Here is a 13537-nt window from a genome sequence, read left to right on the forward strand (position 1 = left end):
AAAACCAATAACTTGCAGTATATGCTCTTGAAAATTGTTAATCTGTACTTTCCTATATAATATTCCTATTTTTTCTTGCTTCCCCATATATTTTGCTGGTAAGGATTTCCAAACTTTATTCCATTTGCTCATCCATTTTATGCTCCTTTGAGAGTATCATCCTCTCTGAAGTTGAATTCATTCTATCTAGTGTACTCTGCAACCTGACTGGAGTTACAGACGTGCTTCATTGTATCTTGGTTTCTATAGCTGCAGTTAGAAAGGGGAAAGTAGTCTTTGCAAGGGGACTTCATTGTTCCTCCCCAGCTGCTCTTGGAGTCTTTTCCTGTGATGAAAGGGAGTTTTTATTTTACAAAAGGGAGTTTTTTACAAATTAATTGTTATGACTGTTGTCATTTGCTTGGAGTGCTGGGCATGTTCTTTTTTCTGTGTGCACATCATAGTCATTTTGGAATACTTTCAGGATACCTAGAGTAGCACTGCATGAGCCTTGCTGTGAAATTACCCAGTGAAATATGGTTTGAATGTCTGGTATGTGTGAAATATACCTTGTATGCACAGCATAGTGCAACACACAGGTGCACACGTCTCGTCTATGATGCAACAGAGCATCGAATAATATGTATCTTGCTGTTGACTACAAGTGCAATGAGCTACACAATGGTATCTTGTGGAACAGGCATCATTTTGTGCTACAAAGTAGAGGTCTATAAATTGACTTCATAATTTGTCATTCATGGCATATATGAAACATAGCCTGTGGTGCATTGCATATGTAACATGCAACAAGTTACACAAAATCTCTCCTGTAATAGGCATCATATCAAGCACAGGGGACTCATACTAGTATTTGATTGCATAGTTGTAAACACACAATTTTCCTTATCATTTATAGGTGATGTGTTGTGTGTTTAGTAACATAACTGTGTATTATGCAAGATGTTGCGTTCCACATGCCAAACTCGGACTTGCTGTTGACTAGGACTACACACACTGTTTGTTAGTAGTACAACCACCTCTGGCTACAGCAAGCTGTGTTGGTTACATTATGCTCTCTCTGGTACTCTGCACTGTTAAATACCTCGACATATGAAAGTTCCTACTTACGAAAAATCCAAGTTACGAAAGAAAAGACGAAGATTTTTTTTGCCTCTGTATACGAAAATAATTCAGGTTGCGAAAAGGGGTAAAGTCTGAGATTCGCCCAGACCGCCACCATCCTCCCGCTCTCCCATTGGTTCCTGATGCTAGTCACTGCCATAAGATCCTACTCTCCTATTGGTCAGCATCATGCTCTATGTAAGGCATTCCTTGACCATTTTTTGCAGCAGCGTTATCGTAAACACTGGAATTCGTTCGTTCACATATAAGTATTTCGTTCGTTAACATAAATTCGTGTTAGTGATTTTGCTTTCGTTGTACTGTAAGTTACTTTGTCGTTGTGTGTGAACTTAATTACTTACGTTATTAGCCATGGGTCCCAAGAATGTTGCTGAAGTTCACGGAAAGAAGAGGATTCTTTCTATGGAGAACGAAGATGGAGATAATCAAGAAGTGTTAATGTTTTTTGCCATTTGTTAATGTGTTTCTTAAAGTTTAGTGTTAATGTTTTCTGCCATTTTTTAATGTTTCATAAAGTTAAGTGTTCATGTTTCCTGCCATTTCTCCTCCTCCTCTGTCACCATTTTCGGAGATCGCCTCACTCGAAAGGTAAGGTTCCAAATTTTACTACATATGTACGTACATGTACGTAAAGTATTTCTTGTACCGTGTACACTAATACACTTTATTTACAGGTACGTTACTACAATAAAGGTATTAGGTATTGAATGGTTCAAATGTTGTATTTCATTGTTTATTGTGAATTTAGCTTTATTATAAAATTTTACTGCGGTGTTTGTAGGGCTTGGAACGAATTAGGCAATTTACATGTAAAACGTAGTTCAAGATACGAAAAAATCAGGTTACGAAGGCTGCTTCGGAACGGATTAATTTTGCACCCTGAGGCACTACTGTACCAGGATACATACTGTGTTCATGCTCTTGTATTATCTAATTTTTACCTTGCAGTACTATTCCCTCTTGGCTTGCAGTTATTCCAGTAGGACTTATCTGAATTTGAAGCATCCTAGCAATTTTTGGGAGGTCACAAAGTTTAGATCTCCTCACCCCTTCCTGAACTGAACTTACATCATATGACTTTGTAATGCATAAATTCTTGATCCACATTTGGTTTACCACAAATTGAGAGATTCACCCTTATCCGCTGGGGTCTTTGTTTCATTTTTTATCATTTGCTGTAAGGTCCCAGTCCAGCTCTCAACTCTCTTTAATACAAAATTTTGCATTTCTTAAACCCATTTCTCAAAAGGTCACATACTTTAGTGCTCTGGGTTAAATTTTCATACTCTGCATAAGAAGGACTTCCCTCCTAATAGCTATTCAAACATGTAAATTGATGGCGTTCAATTAAACAAATGAAACTTTGTAACAATTTTTTTTTTACACAAAGCTATTAGTTTAGATAGTAGAATTACCTACCTATCCCTGTACATTTTGTGGTAATTCTGAACAACTCCAGAAATGATTTAACTACATATGATGAACACCGGAGGTGCTACCCAGAGGAGTAACCAATCAAACTGATGGTTCTTGTTCTTCCTTTTATGTGTCTCAAGAGTAGTCAACTTCAAACTGATGGGATTTTATTGAAAATATATTTTGATGTTAGAATCTCAATCTGTGGCCTATTTTGGTTGAGTATTGTTAGTTTTAACAAATAGCAAACTGAAGTCTAGTTTTTCATCTGTAGGTCTTTATTAAATGCATTTTCCCTGTACAACCTTTGATTCAGTTTCTGCACAAATTGCATTGATTTTGCCAATTTCATTGGCTCTAACTGTACAATGTACAATAAACTTCAGGTCATTCTGTTTTGGGACATAACATAGATGTTTCAGAAACATTTGTAACCTTATGATGGCTAATTTTTATGAACTGATTCATGAAAGAGAGCCAATGACTTAAGATTTTACCTGAAACTGTTAGCTGCTGCATTGGCAAGATTGGCAGTTTGTAATGACATTAAGCTTATGTTTCTTTGTTTCAGCAGGTAAATTGTAAAACAAAGTAGCTGACCAAGATTCATGTATTATCTAGATATTTTGGTAGTCTATGCTACCATTGTCAAAGGATGAATGGCACTAGGGGTACATGCATGGCATTATTTATATCTAAAAATGGATTTACAAGAATGGGGTTTGGTACCCTTCTGTTAGCTGCAACTCTGGCTGAGTGATGAAATTGCTGACTGGCTGGTGCAAGGGGATTCTGCTCACTGGGCTCACATCTCAAGGAGGAGGGCAATTTTTGTGTTATCCCAGGGGTGTGCCTGTTTGTTCTCCTGACAGAGGCTGGAAGGAGGGGCTCCTGAATAATGTTAAAAGTGTGTTCCCTCTGAAGAATGTCAAAGGCCTCCTTTTAGTGGAGGCCGCGCATCATGGTTTATGTCTCTATCAAGGATTGGAGTGTTCCTCATGATCTGCTGGTGTTAAGGAATGCTGCCATGTTCCCTCATACAGCACAAGTATAACGCCCCTTGATGATGTAGGTGGACGGCGATCCTCTTGGAGAGGTAAGGTATTGTCTTATACAGATGTATGTGGTGTCATCCTTTGTTGAGGCAGTCTTTATTACACCAGACTACTCTTCACATATTCATGGGATCACTGCTGATGGCAGAGCCATTCTTCATGATACAAGGTATTCCTTTGACCCTTATAGTAGTATATGAGGTAGCAAGTAAGAGGTAGAGTCAAGGTGTATTCTAATTTATTGACAAAATCCTTGATAGGTCAAGAACTCCTGCAAGTATGAAAGTAGTATTCGACATGCAGGAAGGTTGCTGTCTGCGATGTAGTAGTATTCGACATGCAGGAAGGTTGCTGTCTGCGATGTAGACTAAAACAATCTGTTGGTGGAGACCTGCCAGGTGATTCTCCCATCTACTGCCAGCTGATACACTTTCTCTCTCCTTTGCAGTGTGCAGTGGTCCTGAGGAGGGTGCTTGTATGTGTCTATTCTTATGAACGTACATCCTGCTTTTTCAAGGTCTTCTGGACAAAACTCATCCACACAACAGTATATAACCCAGAAGCAAACATCACGGAGTGGCGGCTGGCTGCCTCAAGCCAGTCCTCACTGCCAGTTGTCAAAACAGAGTTGGAGAGGGGAATTACTGTAGGTCTTACTGGGACTGAGAACAGACCAGCATGCAGTATTCAAGACATTGCCGGCAGAAACACTATGGGTAGAGAATTGGACAAGATTATGCCAGTGTATGTTGTCTTTGCTGGCATGATTTTTTTTTTATTCTCTACAGACGTCTGGAAGAGTCGTGGGCGCTCTCAGGTTTTGAAAAAACGTCCACCAGTATTGTCAATACTTGCCCGTAGAGTTGTTCTGCCTGTGTTGTGTTGAATGCTGCATGCGGGTACTGTTCTCAGTCCCAGTGAGATCCACAGTAATTTCCTCTCCAACTCTGCCTTGACTTTGGCATGAGAGGTGGTTTGAGGGAGCAATGCAGCTGCTCCACCATGCTGTTTGCTTCGGGGTTGTATGTTGTTGTGTGGATGAGTTTTGTCCTGAGGCCAGCAGGGAGGGAGTTCAATAAGCCGAAGGTGAAGTCAGAACCTCTTGATGCTCATTATATATTGTGGTACTCTGTGCATGCTGACCCAGCCTCTTGGTGCTCTCATTTACTCTGCGGTTTTATTGGGTTGTTTCTGGACATTTGGTGTTCCTGTTAATGATGATCATGAAGAGATGCCAGTCCCACAATGTCACGGTGGATGCTGGCCAGTCATGATTGTGTCGTCTGGAACTCTATCCCCATTTCTGTGTCTCATTTTTTATATTTGGCATGGGAGACATTCTCTAGACCAGTTTTTGATGTTCGCCTCCATTCCTCATCATATGTACTGCTCCAACAGAGTTCATGTATAGGATCTGCCCCATGGGTGGGACAGGTTGTGGGCAAGGTTGAAGGCTTTCTTCCTTAACCATAATGGTAGGTATGGGTGAGAACATCTGGTACTAATCTCGCAGATGATGGTTGTCTCCCTGTGTTAGGGTAGGGTTCTTCCGCCAAAGTTGCTGTAGGTCCTCATCATCCTTTATGCTATTTCAGAATATATCCCAATCTGGACGGTGTTGGAGTTTTAGTTAAGGGCATCTGGAATGCTGTTGGTGAAGCCCTTGTATCTGATGGCGCAGGAGTGTTCTGCTGTCGACAATAGGTGATGCTGCCCCCTTGCTGACCACCTAACACCTTTTGGTGAAGGAGTGTACCAACAGTTGGTGGTACATCTGCACCAAGAATTTTTGTCCTTCTAGCATGTGTTGGAAATGGTGTATGGCTCTGTGGACTGGCAGCAACTCTCAGTCTAACATGGAGTACTTTTGTTCCGCTGACAACAACTTCTTACCATAGAATGCCAAATGGCGACGACCATTGTCTGTGTCTTGTTCGAGGACTGTACCCCTCGCTGTGCTACTGGTGTCCGCCGTTAGTGGGAGGAATCTGTGTGGTAAAAAGGTTAGGTTAGTGTGGCAACAGAGGAGATTGCTTTTATATTTAAATTGCTTGACACCTTTGGGCTTAATGGGTGGCATAGTAATACCACTACTGGTTTTGCTCATTCATATTTGTCCTTTTGGACTCTAGGTCTGTTTGAGTATTTGCAGGACCTGACTGACATCTTTCATGTCATGTGCTGTTTGATGTTGGGACTGAATATATATCAGTATGTCATCGACGTAGATGACGCAGAAGGTTGCACCCAAGTTCTGAAGGCCAAAGCAGCTGTAGTTCTGTAGTTAAAGGTGTACCTGCCAAAGGGGGTGATAATGGCATTGTCTTCTGTCTTTCTTTGCAAATGAGACTTGGAAGTATACTCTTTAGTAGGTCGATGTTCTTAAATATTTTAGCACCCTCCATCTAGTTTATGTCAGCGATGTTTGGCAGCTGGTACCTGTCATGTACCGTCTTCATGTTGAGTCTCTGGTAGTCGCAACAGGGTCACCATCTGCCATTAGGTTTCGGTAGCATGTGCAAGGAAAATGCTAAGGGGCTGGAGGCTTTATGGCACTTTCTTACACATTCCATGTCCTGGAAATCTTGTCTGATGTGGATAAGTTTTTCTAGGGCCAAATATCTTAAAATGGCATGTACTGGGGGACCTTCAGGGGCTGCGATGCTGGAAGTGTTGCTTTGCGGGTATGGTCAGGTGGTGTTGCAAGTCATCCTTGAATACTTCCGGGAATTCCTGTAAAAGGCAACTTATCTCTGGTGCTGGAGTTGGAGTGAGTGGGGCAATGGGGTGGGTCATATGATCAGCTGCTGTTTTGGGAAGTCCACCAGCATTTTGTGGGCTTTTAGGAAATCTGCTTCTAAAAGTGCAATGGTTATGTCTGCTGTGATGAACGTCCTACCAAACAAGAAATTCATGGTCCGTTTCCCATATATTTTCAGCGGGGCTTCACTGGCAGCGGGCACCTGTAAAGTGTTGGGGTATGGATTGAGGCATTCATGTTGGTTGGCTGGTACTAACGACTTGCTTGCACCAGTGTCGACCAGGAACTCCTTATTTGATGTTTCATCCACAATGGTCACACACACACTAGATTGGCGAGATAAATCTGGAGACAAGATGTGTGTGTCTGTGTGGTGGTATATACTGTACAAGGAGCCAGCACTGCAGACAGATCAGCCCTGAATTCTCATTGGTTACCAAGGTATTTTTGCGCCAAGCTTTTTCCCTGAAACTTACTGTTGCACCTTTTTGTCTGGGCAAGCATTGGACAATAGTAAGGTGGTGGTGGTTTTTGGGAGAACTGCTGCCAGTGGACAGAGGCTCCTGATTAATTAGCTCACCAGATGTGCTGACAGATGGAGCCCTTCATCCCAATGTCAAGAGGAAGAGTTTTTCTTGCATGGTATTCAGACTTGGCTGCTCTCTCCTTGATGTGTAGGGCTTCCATGAAGGCAAAGACAGTGGTGGTTGGTTGTATGACCATGATTCCATTATTAAGAATGATGTCATCTTTTTACCCTCATGTTATGGTGGTCTTTGCGTGATTATATATGGCACCTTCCTGAGTATGGTATGAAGTCCTCTTGGAGAAACACGTTAGTAATACCAATGTAGGCACAAGCACTGTCGGATGGGGATTTTCTATTGGTCGACCACATTAGTTCGTTTCTAGAGATCCTGCATGGAAACCTGGGGTATTCTTCATTACCAGGCTGCTGGTTTTCTCATTTCTGTACTATATAATACACTTAACTTATTTATTCAAGTAGCCTTCCTAAAATGAAAATCAGACCACACATTGTTAATTACAGACAGTAGCAACATACATTTGATATTAAATAATTTAATCATAGAAATTACATAGCACAAGGCACAAATACATGATGAATTGGTTGAAAATAAATCTACAGTTAATGCATAAGAATGCCACTGATCATTCTATTACAAAAATCTTTGTAAAAATCATAACCCTTTAATCTGGTTAACCTGTTAGCATTAGCATGCTTGCTCCCAGCTTTTAGTGCTTCAGTGTGCAATGATACATCTGGAGAACCACTGACCAGCAGGGTAACTAAACACTTCTTGAAGCATTTTTTATTAAACATATTAATGGTTGTGATCAAATACAAATTTTGATTTTGATCAGAGTACAATTGAGTATACTTCTTTAAAGCCCACACAACTTTCTCTGTGGTTGACCACATTTGTTTGTGATGCTCTCTCCATCAGATGTAACTGGCTCAGGCATGCTCCTACCCCACAACCTGTTGCATTAACCTGCATTATGATTGGTTCCTGAAAATTAGGCACCATCACTGGTGCAGGGGATAGCTTGTTTTTTTTTTTTTATCTAGTCAAAGCTATTTTGTACTAAAACATAAATTACAAGGAATTTTAACAGGAACATTATATTAAATCTGTCAGTGGCTCCACTATATCCTTCAATATATTCTCTGTAGTAACTACACATTCCGTGCAACACGTTCTTGGAAGAGAGTTAATAAATTAGAGTAACTTCTATGTAATATAGGTCATGTCCATAATGTCTAGATTAAACTATGTGCCCCCAAAATACTTCACCATGGGCTTAAAACTTTGGGACACATCCCAAATGCTCCAGAAAGCTAGACAAACAAACATCTTTGTTCCTTGTACAGTATACAGACTATGTATCAGAACTACACAAATATGATAGCTTAAGAAAATGAGTTCCGAGTTGGTTATTAATTCAGTACTTAGCCAAGTGTTATACTAATTACATACTTGGGAAAAGTCAATTTCACAAATGTGATTTTGATTCAAATAAGGTTTCAATGGAAAGAGTTATTTAGCTCCTAAATAACTAAATTAATCATTACAGTGTAATAGTAAAGTGCTTAAATATAACTTAAAATTATGTAGCATTAAGTGCTCAACATTTATATGTATAACCAGAACATAAATAAATGAAGCAGTGGCACTGAAGTATGATAAAGGTTGGCAATAATGTTCAGTAAGAATTTTGCTCTTACACTGTACTACATACTACTGCTAGAAAAATCATATACTGTACATCCAGTCTGAAATCCAGCGTAATGAATTTACCTCCTCATTTTATATTAGTCATAAATATAAATTACAGTAGCTGTTTAACTGTCACGATAACATCAGTTTTATAAGTGTCTGTGCTATGTTTATCAGTAATTTTCAACAGTACCATCATGCTCAGCCTCCAATTGCTTTACATTATTATTACAATAGTGGCTCAAAATCTTAATGTAAACATTCCATACACTGGCTACCAAGAGTATGATTTTTTTATAATTGATAATTTCTGGGGTCAGTATTTTTTTAACACTCACTTCTGCCAACAAAAACCTTCCATTCAACAACATAACACGTTACTATATACAGTGGTATTAGGCTAATACAATTGTTTGTCCAGTTATTCAGTCTACATCGATTTATAATGGTACAGTAGACTAGTTCAAAAAATTTGATTTTGAGACTTGATGACATACACACACTGTTACTTAAAAGTCTCTCAGCAAAAACATTTCAGTATATATATCAAAGTATAAGAAATACTGTATATGTATGAACATACCTCTTTAAACTCCTTTTATGCAAGTGATACAGAGCTGTACTGAGCGATATTTATACTCATTGTGAATGAGCTGCTGCACTGGTCAGTAAGAAAGATACAGCAGTAACAAAAAAAAATCCACACAGGTATCTGTTGATATATATATGTAGAGTACAGTGGTATTTACAGCAGTGCACAAAGCATATGCATTATAAATGCAATAATGGCACAATAATAGGTAGTACAGTACTGGAGTATACCATATACAGTTCACACTATTGCTTGCTCAATTTACATTAGTACTTACGAAAAACTCGAGATACGAAGCCAATGCGAAAAATTTTACTGCTCTACATACAAAAAGTTTTCAAGATACAAATTTGTTGCTGTAAAGTCCCGAGATTCGCCTGGACCACCGAGAACAATTTTAAAACTCCCGCGCCGCCAACTGAGTAAACTCTCCCACCATCCTCCCGCTCTCCCATTGGTTCCTGATGCTAGTCACCCCATAAGGTCCTGCTCTCCTATTGGTCAGCATCTATCCCTTGTTTGCTTTAAGTATTCTATTGGTAAAAGGTTGCTGTAAATGAAAAACTTATTCTGCAATACATTTAATAAAAAAAAAAAAAAAAACATTACGTAAAGATAGAATAAAGAACTAGAAATGAATGGTTATTATACTGTTGGTAGTTTCAGTAGTTGAAGAGAGATAATGAAAATTTATGGCTTACTGTGTAAAAGTGATTGCTTGGCGATCGTTCAATACTCATAAGTGCTGGATGTACGTAAACAGACGTTTGGAAGCTTTTTTTTGTTTGTTTGTTTATTATAGTTAATGGTTACTTAATAATTATTTGAAATGAGTACATGCAATACATTTAATAAAAAAATTGTGAATTAATATCATAAAAATAAACATAAAAATAAATCAGACTGCCAACAATACTACGTATTTTTTAGAATTCTTTTTCTCTCTTTTATTATTACGTTACGTATGTTTCATTATAGCTGTCAGTAACTCGGTATCTCTATTAGGTAAAGATAGAATAAAGAATAGAAATGAATGGTTATTATAATGTTTGGTGGTTCCATTAGTTGAAGAGAGATACTAATGACAATTTATGGCTTACTTTGTGCTAGGAAAAATGATTGCTTGGCGCTCGTTCGATACTCGTAAGACGGGTAAGAGCTGAATGTAACAATCGATTGGAAGGTTTGTTTTTTGTTTGTTTGTGTACTATAGTTAATGATTAATTAATAATTATTTGAAATGAGTACATACTGATTATTTACACATTTTATTGGCATATTCTAAAAGCTTTTAGCTCTTAGGTTTAGATGTCAGAATCATAGACTAGGCTACAGTAGCAACCGCTAACATAGGCTAGGCTTATTGCTAAGGGTACATATGCTAAGTCCTGATATATGCAGTAAAAATGGCTAAAGTCCTAATATATGCAGTAAAAATGGGGTTGAACATTACATGCAGTTAAATATTACTCAAGTATGTACAGTATTTTGCCTTTGGAGTCATATTTCTTCCGTCGTAACCCTAGAACATGTGTTTTAGGCCTGGAAATATAATTTACTGGGGTGTTTTTGGAGGGCTTGGAACAGATTAGCCATTTCACATGTAAAATGAGTTCCAAGATACGAAAAACTCATGATACGAAGGCCGTCTCGGAACGAATTAATTTCGTATCTCGAGGTACCACTGTAATGCCAAATTACACTATTTGTACATGTATTACTGTTTTTTAAGACTAATTATGTACAGTACTGTAGTACTGTACAATGAAAATTTAGATACTGACTCCTAGCATATGTTGTTAAATACTAGTTAACAATCATTAAACTCCACTATACATTTAGAATGTGAAGTGCGGGTTACAAAAATTCAAGCAATAAATATATGTGCACGTGCTCTCTCTCTCTCTCTCTCATCTCTCTCTCTCTCTCTCTCTCTCTCTCTCTCTCTCTCTCTCTCTCTCTCTCTCATAGTATATTTCCATGTTTCCTATTCTCAGTACATACAGTATTTCAATTCCTGTGTACCTGGATGTAAAGTAGGGGTCAGGGGGATGATTCAGCATAAAAGTGTGTAAATTTGTGAAAATTCTTCCCTTCCTTATAACATATTTCTTTCTTATCCTTCCAGTTTTTTTAAATTTCATCATTACTTTGAAGTCTCCCACAGTATGCAAAGTCTGCTGTAAATTTATGAGAATTAATTTTTGTTTTTTTTTTTACTATAGTAACTGTATTTTGTTCATCATTGGATCAAGATGAGCAGATAGCTCCATCTGAAGAGTATTCATGTTAAATTATGACCAAATGCAAAATGGATCACAGACATTTTCTTGTATGTTTACTTTAGAACTAACAGCATGATAACACTAAACACATTTGTCTTCAAAATGCAGTATGGAACTCGGCATATCATAGAACAGCTTACTTCATTTGGCCATGTTATATCATCCGTTCCTCATGTGTGGTGGACTCTCAAAGTCTGAGTTATTCATCCGCATTCATGCAGATGCCTAGGTGAGTATACAATGCACTTATTTTTATTTTATGTATAAGTATATATTTCACTGTATGTTATGTATACTGTGTAATGAGTATTTGGCAATTAAGTTCCTTTTATTGACATTTCAATATTTCAACAATAGGTATTCCAGTCCTCATCCCTCACACCAAACAGTCTGTGCTCTTAGGATCTAGCATGCTTGGGGCAGCAGCTTCTTCAAAAGAATTCCCAGACTTAATCTCAGCTGCTGTTGCAATGGGAGGTAGTGCTGATGCTTTTCAACCAGTGAAAGAATTGAAGAGGTTTGTTATATTACTCTTTATATGGCCTTCCAAGCCTTGGAGGGAAGATTAACACAACTTGTTCACCCCATTGTTCCAGATACACTCGAACAAAATTATATGTTAAGCAACAAATACATTAGAGGTCTACAATACTTGAGGGAGGGAACGAATGGCCTGAAACCCCTTTTGGCATTTGGATTAGAAACTTTACCTAATATTCCATTGTCTTATTTCAGATTCAATGTCTTAATTGTCTACTAAACTGTTTACCCTAATTTGTGTTTGCACCTCTGCTGAATTTTTTAGTGCATTTTCTTCATAATCTAAATTACCTTTTCAACTTTTATTCCACTTGAATTATGCAAACAGCTCATCTGAACAGTTTTATTTTTTCATTTATTCATATTCATGATCTATTCTTTACTTCCCCAGTATAGAACATATTTACTAGGCCTGAAAGACATCCAGTTGCAACTTCTGTTTTCTGAATAGATATACAAAATGTAACAGATCATCTTTATCCAGTATTATCCAGTATTTTTTTTTTTTCTTTAGTCACTCTTATTAAGAAACACCATGAACGATCATGGCTGTCTGTTCACTGATGACTGCTGCCAAAAAACTCTTACCTTAGGTATTGTCAGTGGTTTGGGGAACAACTGCTGTGCAATGTACATCAAGGAAGTGGACTGCCTTGTGAAGGGTTTTAGACCCCATAACTTGCAGATGTATGGTGTGAGTCACCATGTGGGTGGGGGCCATGATGTTGGCAGCCCATACTGTGTATTAAAATGAAGAAAAAAAAGTGCTTAAGTCTTAAGAGTTCAAGTAATGCACAATTGGATCACAGATTAAAATTATGTAAATTTAAAAGAGTGGGTATTTTAGAAGACTGTTTGACTGGGGGAGGACAAGGAAGGCAGAATGAAAGGTAGAAACTGAAAGAATACAAATGGAAGTGGTAGGGTGAAAATGCTATTGGGAAGTGACAGTTGAGGATGCAAGGAAGGCAATTAAGAGGTGAAGATCAAAAACAAAAAACAAGAAGTTGATGTGATCACAATTTAAATATTGCTAGTGTGATAGTGTGATGGATTGTCAAACTAGCATTTATGAATTATGTATATTTTGTGAAAGAAGTTACTTCATGAATGGTAAGAGGAAGAATTGCCCCACTGTACAAAGGTAAAGGTGATACAGGAGACTGTAAGAATTATTTGGACATGTGTAACATCACTTAGAATACCATAGGATATGTATGATAAGACTTCAGTGAGAACAAAGACGGTGTGTGGATTAAGTGTTTTTATAAACTGTATTTGCTAAATTGGGTTGTGTGGATTAGTGTCTTATAAAACTGTATTTGCCAAGTTCAAAAATAAAAGTAAAAGCTGAATGTAACATATACAGACCTAAAGAGCTAATGAAATAATTACCACACGAAATGAGGTGGTTGAGACATTGTATGGGAAAAAATATAAGTTTTTCAATAGAATTAAAAGTTTATGATTGCATTCAAATGTTTGTTAGAATGCATATAAGAGGCAATAAGGAGATTGGAAAT

At 38.0% G+C, this 13537-nt stretch overlaps 1 protein-coding gene across 1 annotated transcript in view; it reads left to right on the forward strand.

Moving 5' to 3' along the window:
- LOC135218134 (FGGY carbohydrate kinase domain-containing protein-like) overlaps positions 1 to 12043 on the forward strand; it is a 114203-nt gene extending 102160 nt beyond the window's left edge. The window contains 3 exon segments of the mRNA XM_064254281.1: positions 11583 to 11642; positions 11644 to 11701; positions 11829 to 12043. Coding sequence (XP_064110351.1) covers positions 11583 to 11642; positions 11644 to 11701; positions 11829 to 12043 — 333 coding nt within the window.
- Positions 12044 to 13537: the final 1494 nt, after the last annotated feature.

This window comes from Macrobrachium nipponense, chromosome 9, assembly GCF_015104395.2.
Source record: "Macrobrachium nipponense isolate FS-2020 chromosome 9, ASM1510439v2, whole genome shotgun sequence".
Lineage (NCBI taxonomy): Eukaryota > Metazoa > Arthropoda > Malacostraca > Decapoda > Palaemonidae > Macrobrachium > Macrobrachium nipponense.